This window comes from Mytilus galloprovincialis, chromosome 3, assembly GCF_965363235.1.
Source record: "Mytilus galloprovincialis chromosome 3, xbMytGall1.hap1.1, whole genome shotgun sequence".
Taxonomy (NCBI): Eukaryota; Metazoa; Mollusca; class Bivalvia; order Mytilida; family Mytilidae; genus Mytilus; species Mytilus galloprovincialis.
In genome coordinates, this window is record NC_134840.1 from 88,966,132 (window position 1) to 88,993,076 (window position 26,945).

At 36.3% G+C, this 26,945-nt stretch overlaps 1 protein-coding gene across 3 annotated transcripts in view; it reads left to right on the forward strand.

Moving 5' to 3' along the window:
- The window catches only part of LOC143069310 (diphthine--ammonia ligase-like), a 153,327-nt gene that overhangs the window by 70,121 nt on the left and 56,261 nt on the right, over positions 1-26,945 (forward strand). For all 3 annotated transcript variants that reach the window (XM_076243875.1, XM_076243876.1, XM_076243874.1), the window contains exons 8-9: positions 11,134-11,227; positions 13,215-13,368. In XM_076243875.1, coding sequence (XP_076099990.1) covers positions 11,134-11,227; positions 13,215-13,368 — 248 coding nt within the window. The remainder of the gene's footprint in view (positions 1-11,133; positions 11,228-13,214; positions 13,369-26,945) is intronic.

Sequence of the window (26,945 nt, forward strand, 5' to 3'; positions counted from 1 at the left end):
GCTCCACTAAAAAGAAAGAAGGGGCAGTTTTCTAAGAGTAAACCAGGGAAAGATGGGCTTTGCTGGAGACACAGTAAAGAACCACACCAGCAGGAGGATAACCCAGTTGTAGGGAATATTGTGGTGAAAACCACAATGAAAGAACTTCGAGAAATTGCGAAGAAGGAGGGTCTTAAGGGATACAGTAGGAAACCCAAGGGGGGATTGGTAAAGTTAATTGAGACCAATTCTGCCCACAAATTTACTTGCGAAGAGGTTTTCACCAAAAAGGAACTGAAGACCATTGCCAAAAGACGGGGAATTACCAACTATTCCCGACTAGGGAGAGCTGACCTGACCGAACTGGTGAAGAAGAACATTAAAAATGGCCCCATTAAAGGGGAAATCAAAATTGTTGACCGACGCGATGCATTGAAAGGCGTATTTGGCACAATCACCATTGAACCCTTGAAACAGCATGATATGGTAACAGGTTTTTTTTTTAAGTCAAAGCACTATCCCCAGCACAATTTCAAATGCACTCACCAAAAAGAAGGCCCTAAAAGTGCAATTAGTACTACAGGTGGAGATGGTAAAAACAAACCCAGCGACCGGAGAAAATATCTACGTCATTCCCCCTTTAGATCAACCCTTACCACCATCACCGAATCCACAGACCTTGAGTTGGAAATAGCATTTATGGTTGAGAAGGTCAAAGAAAATATGGCTAAATACATGCGTGAAGGTAGTGGCTGGACATTTGATCATATTGAAAAGCTAGAAATCCACCTGAACAAGTTTGAACCTCTCAAGGGCAGTACCTACATAGCCTTGCCAAAACCGCTCGCTCAAAAGAAAGCTATTATCAATGTGCAGAATACTGATCAGGAATGCTTACGCTGGGCCATTCTTTCAGCCCTACATCATGAGGAAGTTGACAAAAACTGTACCAAACGGGTGGGTCAGTACAAAAAGTGGGCTGATGAGTTCAATTTTGATGGCATTAATTTTCCAGTCTCGCTAAAAGCCATTGACAAATTCGAGAGGCAAAACACCGACCTAAACATTAACGTCTTTGGCTTTGACTGTGTGAAAAAGGGTGAAGATGAAGATGAGGACCTCTAAATATATCCCCCCAGAATATCTTCGAATACAAGTTCGAGACATGTGGATCTTTTGTTCCTGACCAATGAGAGCAAGCAGCACTATTGCTGAATTAAGAACCTATCTCGACTTTTGAGCTGTCAAATCTTAGAGCATGGTCATGAACTGTTCTTCTGCCGCAGGTGACTGTCTCACTTCTCAAGACAGGATATCCTGGATGAGTATATGGAGTATTGCAGTCAGAAGGATGCAGTAAGGATCGAGATGCCAGAGGAAGGAACCCACATAGCCTTCCATAACCACAAAAAGTTGATGAGGGTTCCATTCGTCATTTATGCGGATTTTGACCGTTTTACGGAGAAGGTCGACACTTGCCAGCCAGATCCATCACAGGCCTACACAAAGGCATATCAACAACATCGACCATCAGGTTTTTGCTATAGGGTGAAATATGCTCACGGTGATTACAAAGACTCAGTCATTTACTGTCGAGAGGATGCAGCTAAAAAAGTTTGTACAGTACATGTAGCAGGAAGTTAGGGAGATTGCTAAGCTTTACAAGGAAAACAAACCTATAGAGATGACCGACGCTGATAAGGAGATTTTTGAAGCAACTACAAACTGTCACATTTGCGGTGGTGAATTAGCTGTGACGAAGGTTCGCGACCACGATCACCTCACAGGTAAGTATCGCGGCGCAGCACACAACCAGTGCAACTTGGACGTCCAACTTCCAAGACATGTACCCATTGTTTTCCTCAACTTGAGTGGATACGACGCCCATCTTTTTGTGAGCGAATTAGGATTTGGAGAAGGTAAGATAAACTGCATTCCTAACACCGATGAGAAATACATCAGCTTCTCGATAGAAGTAGATGGAGCATTCATAGATTCATACAGGTTTCTACCGAACTCTCTGGAAACCTTGGCAGGGAATCTTACAAAGGAACAATTTGGGGCAATAAAGAAGTGCTTTGGCGATCGATATGAACTGATGATCAGGAAGGGAGTATATCCCTATAATTACATGGATGGACCTGCCAAGCTAGAGGAAACACAACTACCACCCAAGGAGGATTTTTTTTGCAAACTCTATGGCACACACATCAGCGACGAGGACTATGCACATGCTCAGCAGGTGTTTAAGGAATTTAGGTGTAAGACTTTGCGGGACTACCACAATCTATACCTGGAAAATGATGTAGCAATATTGGAGGATATTTTTGAGGACTTCAGGAATATATATATGGCTAACTATAAACTCGACCCTGCACACCATTTCACATCTCCAGGACTATCCTACGATGCAATGCTAAAATGTACAGGAGTAAAACTAGAACTCCTTTCATACCCTTATATGCTGATGATGTTTGGGAATGCAACCAGAGGAGGTGTCGACATGATCTCTCATCGAAATGGCAAGGCTAACAATCCCTACATGAAGAATTTTGATAGCTCCCAGCCAACTAAGTATTTGACCTATCTTGACGCCAACGACCTCTACGGCTGGTCGATGGTACAATCTCTGCCCACGGGAGATTTTGAGTGGGTAGAGCCAGAGGAGATAGAGTACCCCGATGACCATGAATATGGTGCCATGGTGGAGTGTGATCTGGAGTACTCCGAAAAGCTTCATGATGCTCACAATGATTATCCACTAGCTCCAGAGAATGTGGAGATAAATAAGGTGCGAAAGCTAGTGCCTCACCTAGGTAAGCGTGAAAAGTATACTCTCCACTACGGAAATCTCAAAATGTACCTGACGATGGGCATAAAACTCACCAAAACAAGTCGGATTATCAGGTTTAGACAATCCCCATGGCTCAAACACTGAGTTGAAGGTTTTGGGGTATCCTTTCCATTTGACATACATCTCTTTCACACCATTTCGAGTTCGCTGTCGCAAGACCTTCTCGATGCGGTAGATGTTTTGATCTGTCTTTTGAAGTTCGGACTCATAGAAGGATCCTTGAATTGTCTCGCCGCTGAAATCCTTGAGGCGATAAGTGGGCGGCTGAGTGTTCAACACTAGGGAAATGGTGAATACTTCCTCAGTCCAGCGGGGTGTGTATCCCTTTTCGAATGTACCTTTCTTCTTGGTGATTCGGACTTTGTCGCCAGCATGAAATCGCGGTGGTTTCATGGGAGGTATGCTGCCGTAAAGGTTCCAATACATCTTGTGTTCATGCTCCTTGTGACTTGCGGCGACAGGGGTCATCTTGATGGAGCGGTGCTTGGTGGTATTGTACTGGCGAACAACATCGTCCAGGACATCAATATAGATCTACGTGGAGTTGGCTGAAAAGTATTTGAACATCTTTTGTTTCATGGTGGGATTCCAGCGTTCAACCACACTCGACTTCTCTTCATTCTCGGTGGAGTAGAGCTCAATATCTTGCTTTTGGAGCAACTGTTTTACATCCTTGTAAAACTCAGTGCCTTTGTCTGTCCAAAGCTTCTTGGGCATACGTTCCTTGAACACCGCTTGAAATGCATCCCGCACCGTCACCCCCTTCTTGTTTTTGAGTGGTATCAACCAGCCTTATTTGGAGAAGACATCGATAATGCTCAGGATAAATTTATTTCCCTTGATGTCCCTAGAAAAGGCACTCATATCAACAAGGTCGGCCGCCCAGGTCTCATCCACACCATCCACTACCACACGAAAAGTCGCGAAAAGCCTAGATATAACATTATTGCCTTCCAAATCAACAAAAGTAGTAACCAAACCCATAATGCTTCCGTGTTCGATCACTGTCGATTGCGAAATATCCATGTCACCTTCAACACTGAACGTTATCCAGCAGTCAACTATAATGCAGCTTTCAACGAAAATAAAATCGCCAGAGTGTTCAAAGAGGCCTCCGACTTCAGAAAGAAATTCCATAACATGGACAGTCTCCTCAGTAATGGTGGTATTAATCCCTTCGATTTCATCGACTTGTACACCTTGTTTGTGATTGATGTGAGTCATCAGTCTGAGCGTCTCAAAGAATCCACGGTGGATATTCAGATCCGAGCCGAATTCGCCCGTAATGTTCCAGCCAACACAGAAGCGTTTGCACTTGTCATTTTCGACAGAATCCTACAGTTTGAATCCGACGGTCAGAAGATGAACGTTGTGTACTAAAAGTAAATGGATAAAATTCACCTACAACTCCTCTTTGCCAGTCGTCCCGCCGAAGTCGATGCAATCGTGGTGAAAGCTGGAAAACAGCCCAAGGAGCAGTATGACGGTATCGAAGAGTGGAAGCAAAATTATGTGACAATGGTCTACCATAAATAAATGGATAACACATTATTGCAGCAAATTGCTTATAACACCGACATCAAGCATGGGTTTTCCTTCATCGTCTCTGGAAACGATAGCCAAATCCTTACCCGGTTCAACCCCCCGCTACAACTCGAGGAATCCAAGGCCTACGAGATGGCATTGGTAAACCTGGTAACCTATAACTCCATCCCAAACATCCATACAGGTATCAATTCCTTCCGCTACTCCCCCGACGATGGTGCCAACTGGTTTCCCATCGCATTGATTACAGGTTCCTATGACATCGAAGACATCAACAATGAGATCCAGCGTCGGCTACGGCTCAACAAACACAAAATGTAGATCATCATTGATGCCAATCGGGCGACCCTTAGAGCAACGCTGACCCTCGCCAGACACTATCAAGTAGACTTCAACGTTGTCAATAGCATCAACACTGTCTTGGGATTCGAGCGGCAGATTTACACGTTCAATATGATCACAAACGGCTATACGGAAGGGGAACACATTGTAAATATCATCAGCATCAACAGCATGGAAGCTATGTGAATGGTACACAGCAGTCTACCATCTACAGCTTCTTTCCCGCAGACGGTCCTGGTATGAAGATCATTCAAAACCATAAAAATCTAGTATACTTGCCAGTGACCTTGCGAAACATCAATCGCATGCAAACATATCTCACCGATCAAGACGATAGGCCCATCGATTTCAGGGGTGAACATCTCACCATCCGCTTTCATCTTCGTGAGGTATAAATAAATGACTTATCACGAACATGGTATAAACTTGACAAAAGGTCAAGCTGATAAACTACAACGGGCGGCTAAAAAAGGTTGTCCGGTCTCCATTTGTTTGTCCCACGCAAAGCTGCAAGGCGAACATAAGATGTGGCTCACCACCCGCCAGGTTCAAAAGATCGCCAAGCTCCTACAGAAGGGTACTGGTGGCATGGTCCTAGAGTTGAGTGCGACCAAATTGAAGGAAAACATGCAAAAGGTGGGTGGTTTCCTACCCATGTTGGCGGGGCTGGCAATGAGGGCACTCCTCATGTTAGCAAAAACCATTCTACCCGCCTTGGGTGTTGGAGTCTTGAGTGGTCTTGGTGGTGTAGCCGTCAACAAGGTCTTATGGTCTGGATTGTACCTGCAACGTGGTGGATGCGTTTGCACCGTGAAACCTAGTGACAAAGGTCTCTACCTCAAACCTTCAAACGCCCGGATCACCTATGGTAATGGACTCTACTTAAAGCGTGGTCAGCAATTCCACGACGGAGCTGGTCTGATCTTAGGTGCTAACAGCCCCTTCAAAAATATTCCCCTCCTCGGTATGCTCCTATAAATAAATGGATGATTTAAATTCTGGATACCAACAAACCAGAGTCAAATGTATGGAAGACCAACTCAACACGGATATTCATAAGTATCAACATACCTTGAAGATCTACAAACGTCTGGACAAAGTTGTATCTGTAGCACTGGGTGCTTGTTCTGTGGGCAGTTTGGTGTTGACCAGCTGCACCATGGGTTCAGCTTTGACCTGTAAAGGTATTATAGCCTCCCTTCCCCTATGATCCCTTGCTTGCTTGAGTGCCACTTGCGTGATGGTAATCACACTAATCTTAAGGCGTATCATAAAAAAGAAAAAAAAACACCACGACACCTTGCAATTGGCACAGTCCACAAAATTTTTGGTTGAACAATGTATTAGTACTGCTTTGGCTGATGATGAACAAATTGATGATGCTGAGTTTGGAAAAATCACCACCTGCCTCAAAAACTACTACAATAAAAAAGATAAGTTCCGACAACCTTCCACCACTTTTAGTGAGGACCTTAATGTGCATGCGCCGTAAAAAAAAAGGTCACACATCATTCCGTTACACTTCACTCCACACATCGTTTCACGATGTACTCCATTCTGCTTTACTTCATGATGTGCTCCGTTTCAAGCATAAAAAAACTTTTCCAATCCGGCAAAAATGTCAGATCGGAAATTTTTTTTGTACCCCACCTGGCTCATTATTTTTTTTTTTTTTTTTTTTTTTTTTTACTTACTTTCTCACAAGGTTGCAAGAAAAGTACTCCTGTTTGGTCTTTTTGCTGACTTCTAAGCCTGTACTTCTCACAAAGGCTCCTTCCAAAGGTTCCTTCTCTCTGTTCAGTATACTGCAAGCCCACAACCTTGTCGTTTCTCCTTCTCTGTTTTTCAAGGTGAGAATCTTATTACTCCTCCCAAACTTCCCATCTACTTCTACCACTTTCAGGATATTATAAATCACTCCAATTGGAAGTTCCTTCCATTTCAGGGTTTCCAGGTTCTGTTCCTTTGCCTTTTCCTCAAAAACATTATCGTTGATAAAATCGTTGTCTGTGATTTTTGAACTTTAAAGTTCCTCCATCTTTTGTACGAAAGTCATATTTTGTTTCTACCCTAGGATTACATCCCTTTAATGTGCCTCTACCATTGTTTGCGAAAGCCATATTTGTATTTACCCTTAAACTAATTGGAATGCTGGTCCGTTTACATTGTAAAAAATCTAAATTTGGATGTGTGCTAGATTTTCACTTAAAAATGGAAAGTGCCGCAGAATCGGCATTTTTACACTACTGGGGGAGGGGGTGTCGAGGACAAATAGAGACAATCACATTACGCGGGATTCATACATGTACTTATACGCGTTACCGCTCTCTATATGTAACGTCATGGTTGCTATGTATTAACGTCATTGTATTCCAGCATTAAATCATCCATGTGTATAGACGTCTTTTTTCTCTATTCAAAACACAACGCAAACTACAATTATACGATCACGAGATTGGTACCGAGACCAAGATAAAAGATGGATTCGTCGAGAATCAAGTCTATTCGAGCTGGAAATAGAGCCGCTGTCACGAAATTCTTCAAGAAACTAGATGAGCTGAACACCGATTCGGAGATGGATATTGACACTGCAGGTCCAATTATTGACGCTATAGTGAAAAAACAAAGTGTAATTCTTAAACTGGATGAACAGATTTTGGAAAATACATCGGATGAAGATATAGAAGTTGAAATCACAGATGCAGATGAGTATAATTTAGATCTTGAAACGCATTTACGCCGTTATAAGAAATTAGCACAAATTGTTACACGTACATGTACAGAATTATCTCACGAAAGTATTCCAAACACACGCCCCGTCATGAACATGCATGAAGTCAATTCCGAAACCCGTCCTGTAATGAACACAGAATTCATCCCAAGATTTTCTTCACAAACTAGTTCCCTGTCTAGTCAAAATCACCGCTTGCCGAAGCTAACCCTACCTACTTTTTCTGGAGATATTCTTGAGTGGCAATACTTTTGGGAGTCGTTTGAAAACACAATTCACAGCAATCATACACTTACTGATGTCCAGAAATTCACGTACCTTCAGTCACTTCTTGATGCAGACGCTATGAATGTCATAAATGGTTTAAGGTATAGGGGGAGGGTTGAGATCTCACAAACATGTTTAACCCCGCCGCATTTTTTGCGCCTGTCCCAAGTCAGGAGCCTCTGGCCTTTGTTAGTCTTGTATTATTTAAATTTTAGTTTCTTGTGTACAATTTGGAAATTAGTATGGCGTTCATTATCACTGAACTAGTATATATTTGTTTAGGGGCCAGCTGAAGGACGCCTCCGGGTGCGGGAATTTCTCGCTACATTGAAGACCTGTTGGTGACCTTCTGCTGTTGTGTTTTTTTATTTTTGTCGGGTTGTTGTCTCTTTGACACATTCCCCATTTCCATTCTCAATTTTAAACTTGTCCAGCTCAAACTATCACAAAGCCGTGGAGTTATTAGTAAATCGCTTTGGGAAAACACACAAAATTGTGAACGCTTATATGAAAGCTCTTTTAGATTTGCCAGCACCCTCATACACATTAGATAGTATCCGTAATTTTTCGGATAAGTCAGAGGTTTATATCCGTGGATTAGAATCTTTAGGACAGTGCCAAGATACATATGGTTCCCTGTTAATCCCAGTTATGCTTGGTAAGCTCCCTATTACGGTAAAAAGTAATATAACAAGAGAAAACGGAAACGACGACTGGACCCTTGGAAATCTAAGAAAAGCAATACAACGGGAAATATCTATTCAAGAAGCCAGCACTAATGGGAGCGAGTCTTATGATGTACCTACCGCAAGTTTCCATGCCGGAATTGGTAAGAAAAATGGAAATTACGTAAATAAATCAAAATCTAAAAACTATTCTCAAAGTAAAACGTGCATTTATTGCAATGATCAACATTTCCCTACAGAATGTAAAAAGTTCACCGACAGCAAATCAAGAATGGAGATTGTTAAGAAGAGAAACCTATGTTTCAATTGTTTGGGTAACCATAAAATATCAGAATGTAGGTCGAAAAACACATTCCGTAAATGTCAACGTAAGCACCATACAAGTTTATGTCAGAATATTACAAGTAATACAGAAAATGGCACGCCAATCATGCATACATCTGCTAAACAGGAAAATTCTACCGTCTTCTTAAAAACGGCAATCGCTCCAATATGGTCACAGAATCAGTGCGCCGACGCTCACATCCTTTTCGACGAAGGAGCGCAACGATCATTTATGACGCAGGAAATAGCCGACAAGTTGAACGTTAAGCCAGACGGAAAGGAAACTCTCAACATATCCGCCTTCGGAAATTCTGACAAGAATGTTCGTCACATGAATAAAGCCACAGTGTATTTAGAAGCAGACTCAGGAGAGAAAATACCTTTACAGGTATTGATTGTACCTACCATAGCAGCGCCGATTCAGAATAACCGCAGGTACATTTCGCAGCAACTACATTATTTGAAAGGACTAAAACTAGCCCACCCGTTATCAGAGGATAATAGCTTTGATATTTCTTTACTCATTGGAGCAGACCATTACTGGGATGCAATCAAGGATGATATCGTTCGAGGCGACGGACCGACAGCGATGAGCTCAAAAATAGGATATTTGTTATCTGGACCACTTACATGTACAAGAGTACAACGCGATTCACACATGATGCATATATTATCTAGTCACACAAAAGAGGACTACGATATTGAGAGATTTTGGAAATTGAAGTCCCTTGGTATACAAGAAAACGACAAACTTAACACGGAAAAACAGAACATCAAAGAATTTTCATCCTGTACAAAGCAGAAAAAACGTGGTTTCATCGAAAAGGTAGAAGAGAAGGAGGACTCACAGCGCATACACTACATACCTCATCATCCCGTTAAAAAAAACCGACAATGATGAATCGCAAATACTTAGAAGGAGTGTTCGTTTACAAAACCGCAATCAGAGACTGTAATTAATTGAGAACAATTTTCAATCGCTACTTGATTCAGAAATAGTTTTATATGTGATTCATAGACTTTAAAGTTTCAAATATTTCATTTCTTTTCATTTATAGATAATTTTCTTAATTTGGATAAATTGCTCATTGTGAATTTAATTGCACAATTTCGCGGCCCCGAGTATGTCGAGGACAAATAGAGACAATCACATTACGCGGGATTCATACATGTACTTATACGCGTTACCGCTCTCTATAAGTAACGTCATGGTTGCTATGTATTAACGTCATTGTATTCCAGCATTAAATCATCCATTTGTATAGACGTCTTTTTTCTCTATTCAAAACACAACGCAAAATACAATTATACGATCACGAGAGGGGGTAGTTTTCAATTTTTTTTTCAAATTTCTCAAATTTTTGAAATGTTAAAAGAATTTAATTTCACAATATTGCGCAATAGATTTCTAAGATCTTTACATTTGTTTTGTGTCAGAAACTCATATTATGTCAAGAATTTGATCGCAATCCAAATTCAGAGCTGTATCAAGCTTGAAAGTTGTGTCCATACTTGCCCCAACTTTTCAGGGCTTGACTTCTGCGGTCGTATAAAGCTGTGCCCTGCGGAGCACCTGGTTTTAAATGGGATAAAAAAAATCCAAAATTTTCAGATTTCAAATTTTGAAAAGTTTTAAGAAGAAATCTTCAATTGCACAGTATTGCGGAATATATTTTTTAAAGATTCACCTTTTTTTGTGTTAGAAACCTATATTACTTCAAAACTTTGATCACAATCCAAATTCAGAAAGAAGCTGGAATGTTTTGTCCAAATTTGCGCCAACTGTACACAACTGTGGTTGTATCAGGCTGAGCCCTTTATAAAAAAATTTTAGGTAAATTTTTGTGATCTTTTAAGTATTCCCCTCTTAAACTACGTAGACAAATTCAACTTAACTTGACCACAATTAAAATGCGTCTGATGACCCCGTCTACCAACCAACATATTTAAAAAAAACTTCATTGTGGATATACGTTTTAGTATGTTATCAGCCAAATATGAAATTTGAGGTGAATTGGTGGACATGAATTTGACAGCTGTGCCCATTTAACAGCTCATTTGTAGATATTAATTAATATTTATATATATACCTTCTTTATTTAAAGCATTTGATGTCAGTATGGGCCAATAACTAATCACAAATCATGAACCAAAATATTGAAAAAATGCAAACACTCAAAAATTTAAATTTTAATTGCAGTTTTGGTAGTCCTTGTTTATTTCCCCTCAACTTTTTTACATTGAGATTTACAGGGTCTTATTTAAAACCCTATGTTGACATCTTACTCCAGTGTTTTAATATTGATAGGCTTAAAATGAACTGTTTATGTGAATGTTAACCAACTACCGCACAGATAAACTTTGTTTATAACATCACAAACTGTATGTATATTATTTATATTTAGTGACACTTCAGAAGAAGTTATTCATTCAAATGATGCATTTGCTCCTGTCAGTTATCTTAATCTTCAATCAGTGCATGTTGAAGATAAACATTTCGTAAGTACATATTTACATACTAGTATTTACATTCTTGTATTATATTAATGATTAATCTCTAAAGTAGATAAGAAAAGTCTTACCTATAGGCTATCAGAGCGCAATTATTTGTTGACATTTTAGCTGCAAATTTTTCTGATGGTACTCAGAATAGAATTCTATACTCTATACGGCTTCTGATTGGATGATACATGATTGGTATTACATTTAATCAAAAGCTTATCCAATTAGGTTAAAAAATGCAGAAAAAATCAAATTCACATTTTACAAAAAACATGTATAGAAAATATCTTCCCCTTCTGCCCGTCAGAGCCATAAAAATATGCCTTTTTAGCTCACCTGGCCCGAAGTGCCAAGTGAGCTTTTCTCATCACTTGTCGTCCGTCGTCGTCGTTACCTTTTTACATTTTGAACTTCTTCTAGAGAACCACTGAATAGAATGACCCAAACATTGCATGAATGTTCCTTATGAGGTGCTGACCAAGTGTTGTTACTTTGTAGCCGATCCATCATCCAAGATGGCCGCCAGCGAGGGACTTAGTTTAACAAAGGACCCTACAGAAAATACATACAAATGCCTTCTTTTAGTGAACCACAGAATGGAATGATATCAAACATAGCATGAATGTTCCTAATGAGATACTGACCAAGTGTTGTTACTTTGTCGCCATTCCAACGTCCTAGATGGCCGCCAGTTGGGGACTTAGTTTAACATAGGACCCTATGGTAAAGACATACAAGTTTCTTCTTATAGAGAACCACTGAATGAAATGAAACCAAACATAGCATAAATGTTCCTTATGACTTGCTGACCAAGTGTTGTTACTTTGTAGCCGATCTATCTTCCAAGATGGCCGCCAGTGGGATACTTAGTTTAACATAGGACCCTATGGGAAATACATACAAATGTCTTCTTTTAGAGAACCACTGAATGGATGGAAACCAAACATATCATGAATGTTCCTAATGAGATGCTGACCAAGTTATGCCCCTTTCAAAATGGAAGAATTGCAAAATCTCTAGTTTCCGTTATCTTACTTAAGTTGCCTTAGCAAATGTTATGAAACTTATACACAATGCTTATTACCACAAATTAAAACACAGATCAAGTTGAATTTGGGTAGTTTCATTTAAACATTTTTAAGTTATGCCCCTTTATACCGGTAAATCGAAAAAACTGCCAAATTTTTAGTTTCGGTTTTGAAACTTAGTTTGCCTAAACCAAATATTATGAAACTTATACACATTACTTATTACCATAATACTCAGATCAAGTGCAAACTTGGGTAGCGTCACTTTTACCATTCTTGAGTTATGTCCCTTTATAATGTTATAATGCAAGCGGGGACATCATCTGTGTCCATGGAGACGCATTTTCCATTTATTTTATTTTCCGTAAACATTGAATTCTTATGGTTCTTTGATATGCTGATTCTAAATATGTACCTAGATTTAGAAGAATGTGGACCATAATACAAGTAGATAAATGTCAAATTTCCAATTTTTCAGTTCTTTGACCACATTCATCCTGTGCCAAAAACCTATTCTATGTCAAATATTCAATCACAATCCAAATTCAGAGCTGTTTTTAGCATAAATGAAGTGTCAATACATGCTCAACTGTTCAGCATTCGACCTCTGCAGGGAATCTGGTTTGCTGTCACTCTGACAGCCTCTTGTTGATGAAGTTTGAGTCCTATCAACTTGAAAAGTAGTAGAAATGTCCCCTAAGATATGAACTTTCTAATTTAGATGTCAAACTTTCACGTCCAACTGAACATAGAAAATGAAAGTGTGAATGGGGAATCCGTGTACTATGGCCAGATTTTTGTTTGCTTGTTGTTGCGGACATTTAAAAATAGAATATCTCCTCAATTAACGAAAATAAATGGAATCACAGTACATAAACTGAGATGAATGTTTGCTTCAAATTAAAACGATGAGATAAAGTATCAACTTGTTAATATTGTTTAATTACTACTTTCAGGATATGAAAAAAAGGTTGACATCAAGACTTGACCATTATCCTATGAAAAGAAGTTCTGATATTCATAAAGAAATCTTCAGTGAAAATGAACCTCTAATTCATGAAAGTGAAATTTGTGAACTTGATACTCCATATAAATGTCCAGAAAGCACAGGTAATTAATTTTAAACCTAAATAATAATTGTTCTGATACACAAACAATGTAATATGACGGAACTGCCGCCCATAAAAGAGGCATTGAAAGTTTGTGATGACATCATTATGGTAACAGTAAGTTTAACCCTTGTCCGTCTGTACGTCTCAAAACTGGCCTCTGTTCACTAACTTGAGTTTGCCTCAACCAAATGTAATGACACTTTTACACAATACTTTACTGCAAAACACAGACCGGTTTGAATTTTGGGGGCATTACTTAAAAAAAAAGACGAAAGATACCAGAGGAAAAGTCAAACTCATAAATTGAAAATAAACTGACAAATGCATGGCTAAAAATGAAAAAGGCAAACAGACAAACAATAGAACACATGACACAACATAGAAAACCAAAGAATAAGTAACAAAAACCCCACCAAAAACTAGGGGTGATTTCAGATGCTCCGGAAGGGTAAGCAGATTCTGCTCCTCATGTGGCACTCGTCGTGTTGCTTATGTTATAACAAATCCTGTAAATAGTCTTAATTCGGTAGGTCACATTCATAAAAGGGAAGGGGATGGCAGTTACGACGTAAGGAACATATCTGATATCATTTATGAAACAGTTATTCCATAACGGTCAATCAACTCGTGATGGCGTCCGTAAAATTTACAAATGGATGATTTCAACTTCACCATTTGGAACTCTTGGTTTACTAGCCTCCTTGTAAGAAGCAACCCTCTATCAAGAAAATCATGATAGGAAATACAAGCACGGGAATATCGTATAAATTGGGAGATATATATCCTGTATGCAGTTGCTGCTGGAATGTTGCTACTTAGAAATGAAAAGTTCACAACTGGAAGGCTGAAATCATCTCTTTTGTTGTAAAGTTTTGTTTTCAGCCAACCCTCATTGTCGATTTCTAGATGTAAGTCAAGATATGAGGCCGACTTAACTGCATCTGTTGTATCCTTTATTTCTAGTTAGATTGGATAGATGCGTTGAACATGGTCACCAAATTTTGAATTATTTAGTGAAAGTGGAAAGTAGAGTTAAAGGATATTGCTAACTTCTTATCTTTCTTCCTAAGAAGTTCCTGTATGAAGTCAGCCTCTTAATAATAAAGAAATAAGTCGGCAAGAAGAGGGGCACAATTGGTCCCCATTGGAATGCCGACAGTCTGTTGAAAGACACCTCCTCCGAACATAACAAATATGTTGTCAATCAAGAAATCAAGCATCTTGATAATGTCAGTTTCATGGAATTTTTTGTTTGAATCAGAGTGATCCTTTACAAACTCGTCAAAGTAGGATTTATCCCTCCCTTAGACAAGATACTTTTATCTACGTTGGTCATTCTTTTTAGCTCACCTGGCCCAAAGGGCCAAGTGAGCTTTTCCCATCACTTGGCGATAGGGATAAAATGTAGATTTTTACGTCTCTGAAACCAAAGCATTTAGAGCAAATCTGACAGGGGGTAAAAATGTTAATCAGATTAAGATCTATCTGCCCACAAATTCGACAATCCGTTGTTGTGATTCTGTCCCTGAATTGGTTATTTTAAGGAAATTTTACGCTATTATCTTAGATATCATTATAGTATCTGATAATATCTAATATCTAATACTCTTTATTATGTTTTAACCTTATTTGACATGATTTACAAAGCATCTGTAAATACAGGTGAGCGACACAGGCTCTTGAGAGCCTCTAGTTTTATATAGATTAGACTGTTGGTTTTCCCGTTTGAATGGTTTTACACTAGTAATTTTGGGGCCCTTTACAGCTTGTTGTTCGGTGTGAGCCAAGACTCCGTGTTGAAGGCCGTACATTGACCTATAATGGTTTACTTTTATAAATTGTTATTTTGATGGAGAGTTGTCTCATTGGCACTCACACCACATCTTCCTATATCTATTTTGATTATGGACCCAGTTCTCAAGTTGGTCCTAATCAGGTCCAAAATTAATCTTTGTTTTATATCCACAAAAATTGATTATATGATATGCTGAATTTGACCGTGTATAAAGTTTTTGGATAATTGGGTTTGTTTTTAATTGGTCCACAATGAGGACCAAAGAGTCCAAAATTTAACTTTGTTTGATTTCATTAAAAGACTTGAATTATTGGGGTTGTTTGATATGGCTATAAATCTACCTGTGTATTTAGATTTTTTTATTTCTGGTCCCGTTTTCAAATTTGTCTACATTAAGTACGGCTGGTCCAAAGGGTGCAATATTAAACTTAGTTTGATTATAACATAATTGAATTCTTAGGGTTCTTTGATATATATATGCTTAATCTGAACATGTTTTAGATTTTTGATTATCGGCCAAGTTTACAAGTGGTCCAAATATGGGTCCAAAATTAAACTTTTTATGATTTCAACAAAAATTGTACATATGGTTTTCTTTTATATGCTGACAGCTGAATCTAACCGTGTAATGCAGAGTATTTTGGATTTGTTCCCTTTCCTTTGGTTAATTGTTTCAAAATTTTTCTGAGTGCTATATGTTATTTTTTTTTGGATGAAGTGAACTCTTTTTGTTTTAGATATTAATCTATTTTTAGCTCACCTGGCCCAAAGGCCTAGTGAGCTTTTCTCATCACTTTGCGTCTCGTCCTCCGTCCTCCGTCGTCGTCGTCCATTGTTGTTAACTTTTACAAAAATCGTCTCCTCTGAAACTACTGGGCCAAATTTAACCAAACTTGGCCACACTCATCATTAGGGTATTTAGTTTAAAAAATTTGTCCTGTGACCCGGCCAACCAACCAAGATGGCTGCCATGGCTAAAAATAGAACATATGGGTAAATGTAGATTTTGTCTTATTTCTCTGAAAGCAAAGCATTTAGAACAAATCTGACAAGGGGTAAAATTGTTTATCAGGTCAATATCTATCTACCCTGAAATTTTCAGATGAATCAGACAACCAGTTGTTGGGTTGCTTCCCCCCAATTGGTAACTTTTAAAGAAATTTTACCATTTGTCACAGGTAATTATCTTGAATACTATTACAGATAGAGATAAACTGTAAACATCAATAATGTTCAGCAAAGTAAGATCTACAAATAAGTCAACATGACCAAATTGGTCAGTTGACCCCTTAAGGAGTTATTGCCCTTTATAGTTTTTTTTACCAATTTTTCGTACATTTTTGTAATCTTTTATAAAAATCTTCTCCTCTAAAACTAGTGGGCCAAATTTAACCAAACGTGGCCAAAATCATCATTGGGGTATATAGTTTAAAAAATGTGACCTGTGACCCGGCCAACCAACCAAGATGGCCGCCATGGCTAAAAATTGAACATAGGGGTAAAATGTAGATTTTGTCTTATTTCTCTGAAAGCAAAGCCTTTAGAACAAATCTGACAGGGGGTAAACTTGTTTATCAGATCAATATCTATCTGCCCTGAAATTTTCCGATGAATTGGACAACCAGTTGTTAGGTTGCTGCTCCCAATTGGTAATTTTAAGAGAATTTTGCAGCTTTTGGTTATTATCTTGAATATTATTATAGTAGGCGAGTGACTTTAATCATAAAATTAAATTTTTAATGCACCCACCTAACACACGGCTAAATTATATATCATTTGAAAGCTACACATCTGTACTATCTGTTTTACCCATTCGTAAAAAAATCGTACAGTTTATGTCAAAACAAGATCAAAAGCCAAGGACGAATAAGTGCATATTTTCTAATATTTCAGCTTGATTGCATAATATGACTTTTATATACTTAATTCACATATGCAAACAATTTAAACTTTTAGCAGAGAGATTAACAGTCATTAATCAAATGCATTTTTAAATATTTAAAGCGTGTTTTGATAGACAGCACATGTTTCCTGAAATTTGAGTAAAAGTTTACAAAATGTGTGAATACCCAATTTTTTTCTTTCTGGTGCAAATGCTAATCCCTTAAAACTAAGTAAAACCCTGAAATAACTATCAAAGAAGTTTTTGACATCATAAATTTCCTATGCTTACTTCTAATCGAACAGCAAAGCATAACTCGTACAGTTGCCCTAAATAACGCCATCTGCGAAAAAAACAGCTTTTAAGCATTTCTTCCTATCTAAACATTGTATGTGGTCAATGTTAGATTTAATAAACAAATTCTTAAGGATCTGAAAAATTCAAAGTAAAAAAATATACGCACGAATCATACTATTGCTTGAAATAAATAGGGCGAAACTAAGAGATTGCAATCTGCATTGTAATTACCAGACTGAAATAAACATCTTTCGACTTTTCTTATTGTTTGATTTGTAGCTTCATTATAAATATTGATGTAGTAGTGAGAAGACTTTTTATTTATTTAATGTGAACTATAAAAAAGAAATTAGACCAAAAAAAGAAAAAAAAAAAAAAAGATGATGATGAAAATTGAAATTTCAAAGAATTAAAAAACCAGTAAACACATATTATAGAAGTTGACTTCTTGATTGCTTAAATTGCGTTGTTCATTGTTTAAATGCATAAATTCATCAAATAAGAATAATTTTGAAGAAAAAAAGTCCATTAATACGCAATGATTCTATTTACAACGAGACTTCCTGATTAGCTTGAATGACTTGTTCATTTTTATACAATGATGACTTCATGCAAAAGCTTCTGATGACGACTGAAAAGAAGCTACCATTATCTTGAAACTATACTTTTCACTCTATAGATGATGTCATCTCACTGAATAGTGGCAAATTTGTGACAATTTTGGACTCGGATTTCCCATTGAAATTGAAAATAAAAGACTCAACAGATATAGTTTACTCTATCACGTATCTTGAAATTGACGATGAGGGTTGGTTGAGAGACAAAAGAGATGAGCATAAATCAACCCATAAAAACACTTCTTACTACCCAATTATAAACTTTTCATTTTTATGTAGTAAAATTATATAGCAACGCCTGCATATCTATACTACTAAAGGAGGAGACTAATTGCAATGAGCCTCAACTCCTCTGAAACAATAACAAGTTGGAAATAATTATGATATGACGTATAAATGTAGGGTTTTGTATTTCCTAAATTTGTCTTTGCATGCTCAGTCGACGTACTGCCCGCAAAATTAAATAAAACTCTTTATTTAAACACTTGACCAATTGTAACGCGATTTTGAGGCATCTTCTTGTGGAATATATATCTCCACTGAAGTTGATACAATATTCCAGAGCTTGCATTAACTATCACAATTTTCGTGATAGTGCATAACTGCTCACCATGAATATATTAAATAAAGATAACTATAGTATACCGCTATTCAATAGTCATCAATCAATTTACTAGTAACTGAAACAAATCCGGGTCACAAACCAAAACCGAGGGAAAGGCATCAACTATAAGAGGAACACAACGGAATAACAGAAACACTGAACTGCTACAAAAACAAACGCACAGCATGAAAACGATCACTGCCTTATACAGTGAATGATCTTAAAAAAGGGTATTCAACTTTTTCATTTTTTTATTTCACAACTGCTCATGATGTTTTACATACACAATGACTTGCATTTATATTTTTAAAGCTTATGTTGAGAATACTCAAAGCATCTCTTATTCATCCCGCTTTTAGACAACCAAGTGTTTCTAAACAAGGTTACTTGTTTCAATTTTGCCTATTTAAACATGATTACAAAAAGTAAAAAAGTTTGACTTCGTAAAAAACATAGTTTTACCTCAATTAGCTCGTATATATTCTTTTCGAACTTTAAATACCCCTTCTTTTATTATGAAAAATCATTCTCCTCCCTGATATTGACAAATAGCGATGTGCTATCTTAACATAGAATAACAAAATGATCGCTATTTGCAGATGGCAAATTTTTAGGCACCTGCAAACACTTCAAAAGAAGACTGTTCTATGAACAATAATTACGGTAATAATTGCTTTTTAAAACTACAAAACAAATATTCCTTGACCAAAAACATATACATTTTTCTATATTTTTAGCATACAAATATCGATGCCCCAAGATATATTTTGCTTTTCAAACAATTGTTCATTTTTGAGGATTTGTAATGAATTTCAATTTTCGGGAAATATTGCGCATCTAACCTCTTATTTTTTGTTTGATTTGGAAATATTGTATCTTGTTATGTAAAGTTCATATGATCTTTCGGAAAATTTAAATGTACAAGAATTAGAAAAGTAGCTTTTTGTTTAGTAATCGCAAAAATTGGAATGTAAAAAAATTATGTTTATTCATGACCTTTGACCTTGATTTAACAGAAAATGCACCGTACGATTTTTTTACGACTGGGCAAAACAAAAAGTACAGATTATTAGCTTTTGAATTATGTATAACACAGCCGTGTGTTAGGTGGGTGCATTAAAGTTGTTAACTAAGCGTCTTTTTGAAATAAGTCACTGGCCTATAGATAGAGATAAACTGTAAACAGCAATTATGTATAGCAAAGTAAGACCTACAAATAAGTCAACTTGATCAAAATGGTCAATTGACCCCTTAAGGAGTTAATTCCCTTTGTAGTCAATTTTTATAATTTTTTATAAATTTTGTAAATTTTTACAAAATATTTTTACTGGGCCAAGTTCATTATAGATAAAGATAATTGTAAGCAGCAAGAATGTTCAGTAAAGTAAGATCTACAAACACACCACTATCACCAAAACACAATATTGTCATGAATCCATCTGTGTCCTTCGTTTATGATATGCACATAGTCCATAAAGGTGAGCGACACAGGCTTTTTAGAGCCTCTAGTTCTTTTTATAAATTTTTTACATGTATAATTATAAGCCATTTTTAAAAGTCTTATTAAATCTTATCTATTTTTTAATAGTTTTTGAGAACTTTTAACTGGTCAATGATATTGCTATGAAAAATTAAGAGTGAACATTTTCGCGCCAAAATTTCAATAGGTAATATCTCGAAAACAAGTACATTAACCCCTATATTTTCTTTGGTTTTTTTATTCCTCAATTAAACCCCTATCAATATATACTAGTTTTATGGAAAAGTTATTTATTTTGAAACTGAACAGCGAACTTCCTTAAGTAGTTATTGACCTTTAAGAACATTTCACACAAGTTGGTCCGCGACCACAATTATTTCGTAGTGCATTTCTTTTTGACAATAAAAAAATTTGTGTTGGTTTGTTTGTTATTTTGTAATAACTAATTTTCTGAATACTATATATATATATATATATATATATATATATATATATATATATATATATATATATATATATATATATATATATATATATATATATAAGTGCCTATAAATAGCAGCACATGACATACAGATCTAAGGGAGTGTGGATTAATCAGTACAGAGATTAATTCAATTACACAAATAAAATTATAGATATTTTGCAGCTCAACGTCTTTGTTTCACTTAACTGCCTTCAAAATAAGAAAATTTTGCAGCTCAATGTCTATGAGCAATTGAATTTAGATGCTTTGAAAATAAGAAAATTTTGCAGCTCAATGTATATGTTGTATTGGATTGAGCTACCTTAAAAATACATAATTGGTAGTGGAAGTTAGCAACGTCCATTGGCCAATATTACGGGATAAAAAGGACGATGCTTTGTTTTAAATTATTCTTTATCTTTCCTGTATCTTTTTTCGTCTTTTTCGTTAAGACCATCAGGTTCTAAAGTGTGGAGTTGGTGGATCCAAAAGTTTTCTCTTCTCCTTCTCGCCGTGGTGTCCCACTCGGTGTTGACTTCTATAATTTGGAAAGTAACATTATCAAAAGGGTGTTTCGTTGAACGAAGATGTCTTGTGAGAGGACAGTTTTTGTTGGTTTTGTACGATGAACGATGGTTATTGAGCCGAATGTTAAATTTGTCCATTGTTTCTCCCACATACTGAATGCCACAAGTGTCACATGTTAATATATAAATTGAGTTCTCCGTTTTACAGTTGGAATTAGAGTAGATGGTATAATTTTGTTTAGTAACGGAGCTGATGAAAGAACTGCTTGTATTGGTAGCTTTACAACACAAACAATTCCTTCGACCACATTGTTTGTAGCAACCGGGCGATGGATTAGACTGCTTTGCTAATACAGATGTCACTAATTTGTCACGGATGTTTTTAGGTCTTCTGAAGGCCATGACTGGTGGTGATGAAAATACTTTTTTTAGATTTATATCATTTTCTATAATTTTCCAATGCTTCTGAACAATGGATGACACGTTTTTAAAATCAGGATGGTAAGTGAGTACAAGGGGTGTTCTGTTAGCTGCTTTATTCTTATCTTTGTACTCAAGAAGTTCTTGGCGACTAGTTTTGTTTGCTCTTTCGAAAGCGCTATCAATGATGTTGTTATTGTATCCTCGAACAACTAGATGTTTACGAAGTTGTCCAAGTCTAGCATTTTTCGTAGTTTCTGTAGAGCATATTCTCTTGATTCGTAATGCCTGGCTGAATGGGATGCCACGGGAGCAGTGTTTAGGATGGCAACTTTTAGGAGAAAGGAATTGATGTTTGTCCGTTTGTTTGGTATGGAGGTCCGTTATAATGGTTCCGTTCTTGATGTAACTCGTAGTATCGAGGAAGTTTATTTTCTCCATAGATGATTCATATGTAAATTTTATTGAATGGTGGAAAGAGTTACAGTGTTCTAGAAATTCATTAAGATGTTCTTGTGAATCTGTCCATTTGAAATCAATATCGTCAATGAATCGGAACCATGATAAGGGCTGATATGGAGCACTAGCCAAGAGGCGTTTTTCAAGTTGGCCCATAAATATGTTGGCATATGACGGGGCCATTTTTGTGCCCATACTAGTATCGTCTATCTGGAGATAGTGTTTTTCATTGAAAGAGAAGTTGTTATTCTCCAGCACTAGTTTCAGAAGTGTAACAAGGCACTCAGTAGGAGGATTGTTTTCACTACGAGTGTTCCATGCCTCTTCACACGCTGCTATTCCTTCGTCTTGTGGAATGTTGGTATATAAAGAAGACACGTCCATGGATGCAAGTATAGTATTGCTTGGTAAAGGATTGAGGCTTTCCATTTTCTTGAGATAATCAGTTGTATCTTGAATGAATGAGGGTAGTTCTTTCACATGAGGTCTTAGATGATGGTCTACAAATTCTGATATCTTTTCAGTTGGATGACTATTCGCTGACACAATTGGTCGACCTGGATTGCCCGTTTTATGTATTTTAGGCAACATATAGAATCGTCCGGCCTTTGCTTCGTTCTCAAGAGGTCGGAGATACTCAAAGGTGTCATTGTCTATATGCTTATTGTCGAACATCTCTTGAAGGATGGTGTTGATCCTTCGAATAGTATTAAGCGTTGGATCTGTGGTTAATTGTTTATAAAAAATGGAGTTAGAAAGTTGTCGATTTCCCTCTGCTATATAATCTGTTTTATTCATGACAACCACAGCGCCCCCTTTGTCTGCAGGTTTTATTACAATATCCTCTTGATCTTTTAACGCTTTCAAAGCTATACTTTCTGACTTGGATAAATTATAATTTCTTGTATTTGTTATACAGGACTTTATATCAGACCTCACGTAGTTAATGAATGACTCCAAGTTATCATTTTTGCTCTTTGGTGGTTTCCATGAACTTTTTTTCCTAAATTTTGGGATAGGCGTGACTTCTTCATTGATGTCAGTATATAAATATTATTAAGTGAAATCCTTTAATTATTAAGGTATATATTTCATTACATTACATTGTGTATATAAAAGTTGTTGACACTTTATAGATAAGTTACAAATCTATATTCGTTTGTGACAAATGAAAGAAAAAATATTTTAAACTATTAATTATATTTGATTATAATTAAGGTCTTTCCCCTACGTGGGAAAGACCTTATTGTTTTTCTAATGTTTTTTTTTAAGGTCTTTCCCCTTCGTGAGGAAAGACCTTATTGTTTTTCTAATGTTTTTTTTTCTTTCAACATTTTTTTGACATGCCCTCCCTCCGTTTCTATTGAAGTCATCAAGACCAAATATTGACCATCGATAGATCATATTATGACGTATTACCAGATGAGGCTGTGTAGGATTTCATCATCCCCTTTGAGAGTTATACCCCCTTGAAGCATTTTTTTTATTTGCATTTTTCTTAAAAAGTATTAGAGATGTACAGGAACAGATGGCAATGTTAATAAACATAAACGATTAGTAGGTTATTTACCCTGATAAGGAGTTATTCCCCTTGAAAAATTATACATTTTAGGAAAAATTTTATTTCGAGAACCGGAAGTCGTAGAGACTTGGGACCTTCACCAATATTCTTTAATTCATGTGACCTTTAATATGCAGTCAAAGTCAAAGGTCACTGAGTGCAAGAAAAAATTTCGCTGCAATTTCAAGCTTACATATTAGGAAAACGATAAGACTTTGCTGCATACTTACAGCGTATAAAATGTTCCTCTCGACGAGCTCTACATTTTATACACTGAGCTCAAAAGTGTCCGACCGTCTGTTCAAAAGTTACAACGGGATGATTCTTAAAAGTATAGTATTTTGTGTATATCTTTTTAAAGGTAACAGATATCAATCTACTATAAACTGCAAAGATGATCAGTTATTCAAGACCTTCAATTTGAGGTCAATGTCAGGTCATGATGAAATTTCACTTTGACCTTCACATTATACTATGACCTTGACGTTGTGATATTTGAAAGGTTATGTGGTCCTGAGTTGAATGGTGGTAATCCCATGTCTACGATTTCCGGTTCTCAAGTTTGGTATTGCATCATATATTTGATGATTAATTGTGACCTTGGTGAACTTTGAAATTGTCCCAATTCTTTTTTATAATGTTGTCCTTTAACTGTAGATCATTTACCATTTAACAGATTTGAGATATCTACTGTCGTTTTAGAGATAATGCAGTTTGAAATTTTGCGAGCGGCGGCATTAATTTCTGAATCAACAACAGCTTACCACTTAAAATGTTTAAGAAATTGAAGAGGTTAACATAGTTATATGTTTGACCAAATACCAAAAACATTCCATTTAAAAAAACACCAAAAAATCATTTTGAAATTTTCATGTTTTGCATTGACTTTGTAAATTTCATAACTTCTATTTATATCGTTGATATTGCATCATTTTTGGCAATTTGTCAAATGGGGTCATCTGATATATCAAATTGAAGGTCTCATTAAACTCTACTTAAAAATGAAAATTTTAAACCTCTTTTTCATCCCAAGCGGAAGGGTGGGGTCATTTAGTGCAAAAATTCAAATTTCTCAGATGGTAAGGTTGTCGCATATCAAATGAAAAAAAATAACGCGTACATTTCAAATTTCAAATTGACGTCCCCCATAAATTGGTTGGATGGGGTCATTGAGTGCAAAAAATAAATTTTCTTTTACTATAGGGTTGTTGTATATCAAATGAAAGGTCATGATGTGTACATTTGAAATATCAAATTCCCAACCTCCAAAAATTGGTGGGATGGGGTTATTAAGTGCAAAAATCAAACTTTTTAGAACATGGCGTTGTCGCATATCAAATGAAAGCTTATCTACCCTGTGTTACATATATCATTCTTCCGATCTAAAAAATGAAGGAGAATGAGGTAATAAGTGTAAAACGCGAAAAGTTTCAGAAGGTATGCTTGTCGTATATCAAACGAAAGCTCGTACAAAGTACATTAGGAAAACATCACTTTTACAGGAAAGACCTTTCAATTGTTTTACAAACAATTGAGATACTAGTTTGAAAAAAGATATTGTACATTGTATTACATCATATCTAATTTTAGAGAACCATTAATCATATCCAATGTTAAGAGTGTTTTCCACACTTTTTTTCATCATGCTTGAAGATATTGATTGATAATTGGTATATAGTTTTATCATGACAAGTTCCAGATCAAGTTCAAATTTTTGTTTTGGTCTGATAATTTTCTGCATGTTATGTATGGTCCTTGGACTTGAAAAATTCACTCATATAATCAGTTATTCACACTGTTTTTAGTCATGCTTACATAAAATGGGGGGGGGGGGGGTGCTTATATACTCAATGCCATAAAAGTAGACACGTGAAATAGCAAAACTAATCAGCAAAACAAGATCTACAAAAAAATTACTGGTGGAAATTGAAAGTTGATCTCCAATTAGAGTTATTGCTTTTTATACGACCGCAAAAATTTTAATTTTTCGTCGTATATTGCTATCACGTTGGCGTCGTCGTCCTGCGTCGTCTTGCGTCGTCGTCGTCGTCTGAATACTTTTAGTTTTCGCACTCTAACTTTAGTAAAAGTGAATAGAAATCTATGAAATTTTAACACAAGGTTTATAACCACAAAAGGAAGGTTGGGATTGATTTTGGGAGTTTTGGTCCCAAAATTTTAGGAATTAGGGGCCAAAAAAGGCCCAAATAAGCATTTTCTTAGTTTTCGCACTATAACTTTAGTTTAAGTAAATAAAAATCTATGAAATTTTGACACAAGGTTTATGACCACAAAATGAAGGTTGGGATTGATTTTGGGAGTTTTGGTCTGAATAGTTTAGGAATTAGGGGCCAAAAAGGGGCCCAAGTAAGCATTATTCTTGGTTTTCGCACCATAACTTTAGTATAAGTAAATAGAAATCTTTGAAATTTAAACACAAGGTTTATGACCATAAAAGGAAGGTTGGGTTTGATTTTGGGAGTTTTGGTCCCAACAGGTTTTTAGGAATAAGGGGCCCAAAGGGTCCAAAATTGAACTTTGTTTGATTTCATCAAAAATTGAACTTTGTTTGATTTCATCAAAAATTGAATAATTGGGGTTCTTTGATATGCCGGATCTAACTGTGTATGTAGATTCTTAATTTTTGGTCCCGTTTTCCAATTGGTCTACATTAAATACCAAAGGGTCCAAAATTAAACTAAGTTTGATTTTAATAAAAATTGAATTCTTTGGCTTTTTTGATATGCTGAATTTAATCATGTACTTAGATTTTTGATTATGGGCCTAGTTTTCAAGTTGGTTCAAATCAGGATCCAAAACTATTATATTAAGTATTGTGCAATAGCAAGAAATTTTCAATTGCACAGTATTTAGCAATAGCAAGAAATCTTCAATTGCACAGTATTGTGCAATAGCAAAAAATGTTCAATTGCACAGTATTGTGCAATAGCAAGAAATTTTCAATTGCACAGTATTGTGCAATAGCAAATATTTTCAATTGCACAGTATTGCGCAATATCAAGAAATATCTAATTGCACAATATTGTGCAATAGCAAGAAATTTTCAATTGATTTGAGTTATCTTTCTTTGTCCAGAATAGTAGTTGAATCAACTTAAATCATTGTTTTATACAATGCACAATGTATATTCACTTTTACTACCAACTGATAAATTAAAACACTCTTTACCATTCAGTGATAACAAGCACTTTTTGTTACATTTTAATATTTTATGATGTATTTAAATGAGTAGTTATTGTTGCAAACTCCATTAGAAATTTGAATTGAGATCAGTTTTGAAAAAAGGGAAAGGGGGATGTGAAAAAAAATGGGGGGGGGGTAATTTTTCTCATTTCAGATTTCATAAATAAAAAGAAAATTTCTTCATTTTTTTGAGAGGATTAATATTCAACAGCATAGTGATTGCTCAAAGAGAAAAAAAATATTTTAAGTTCATTAGACCACAT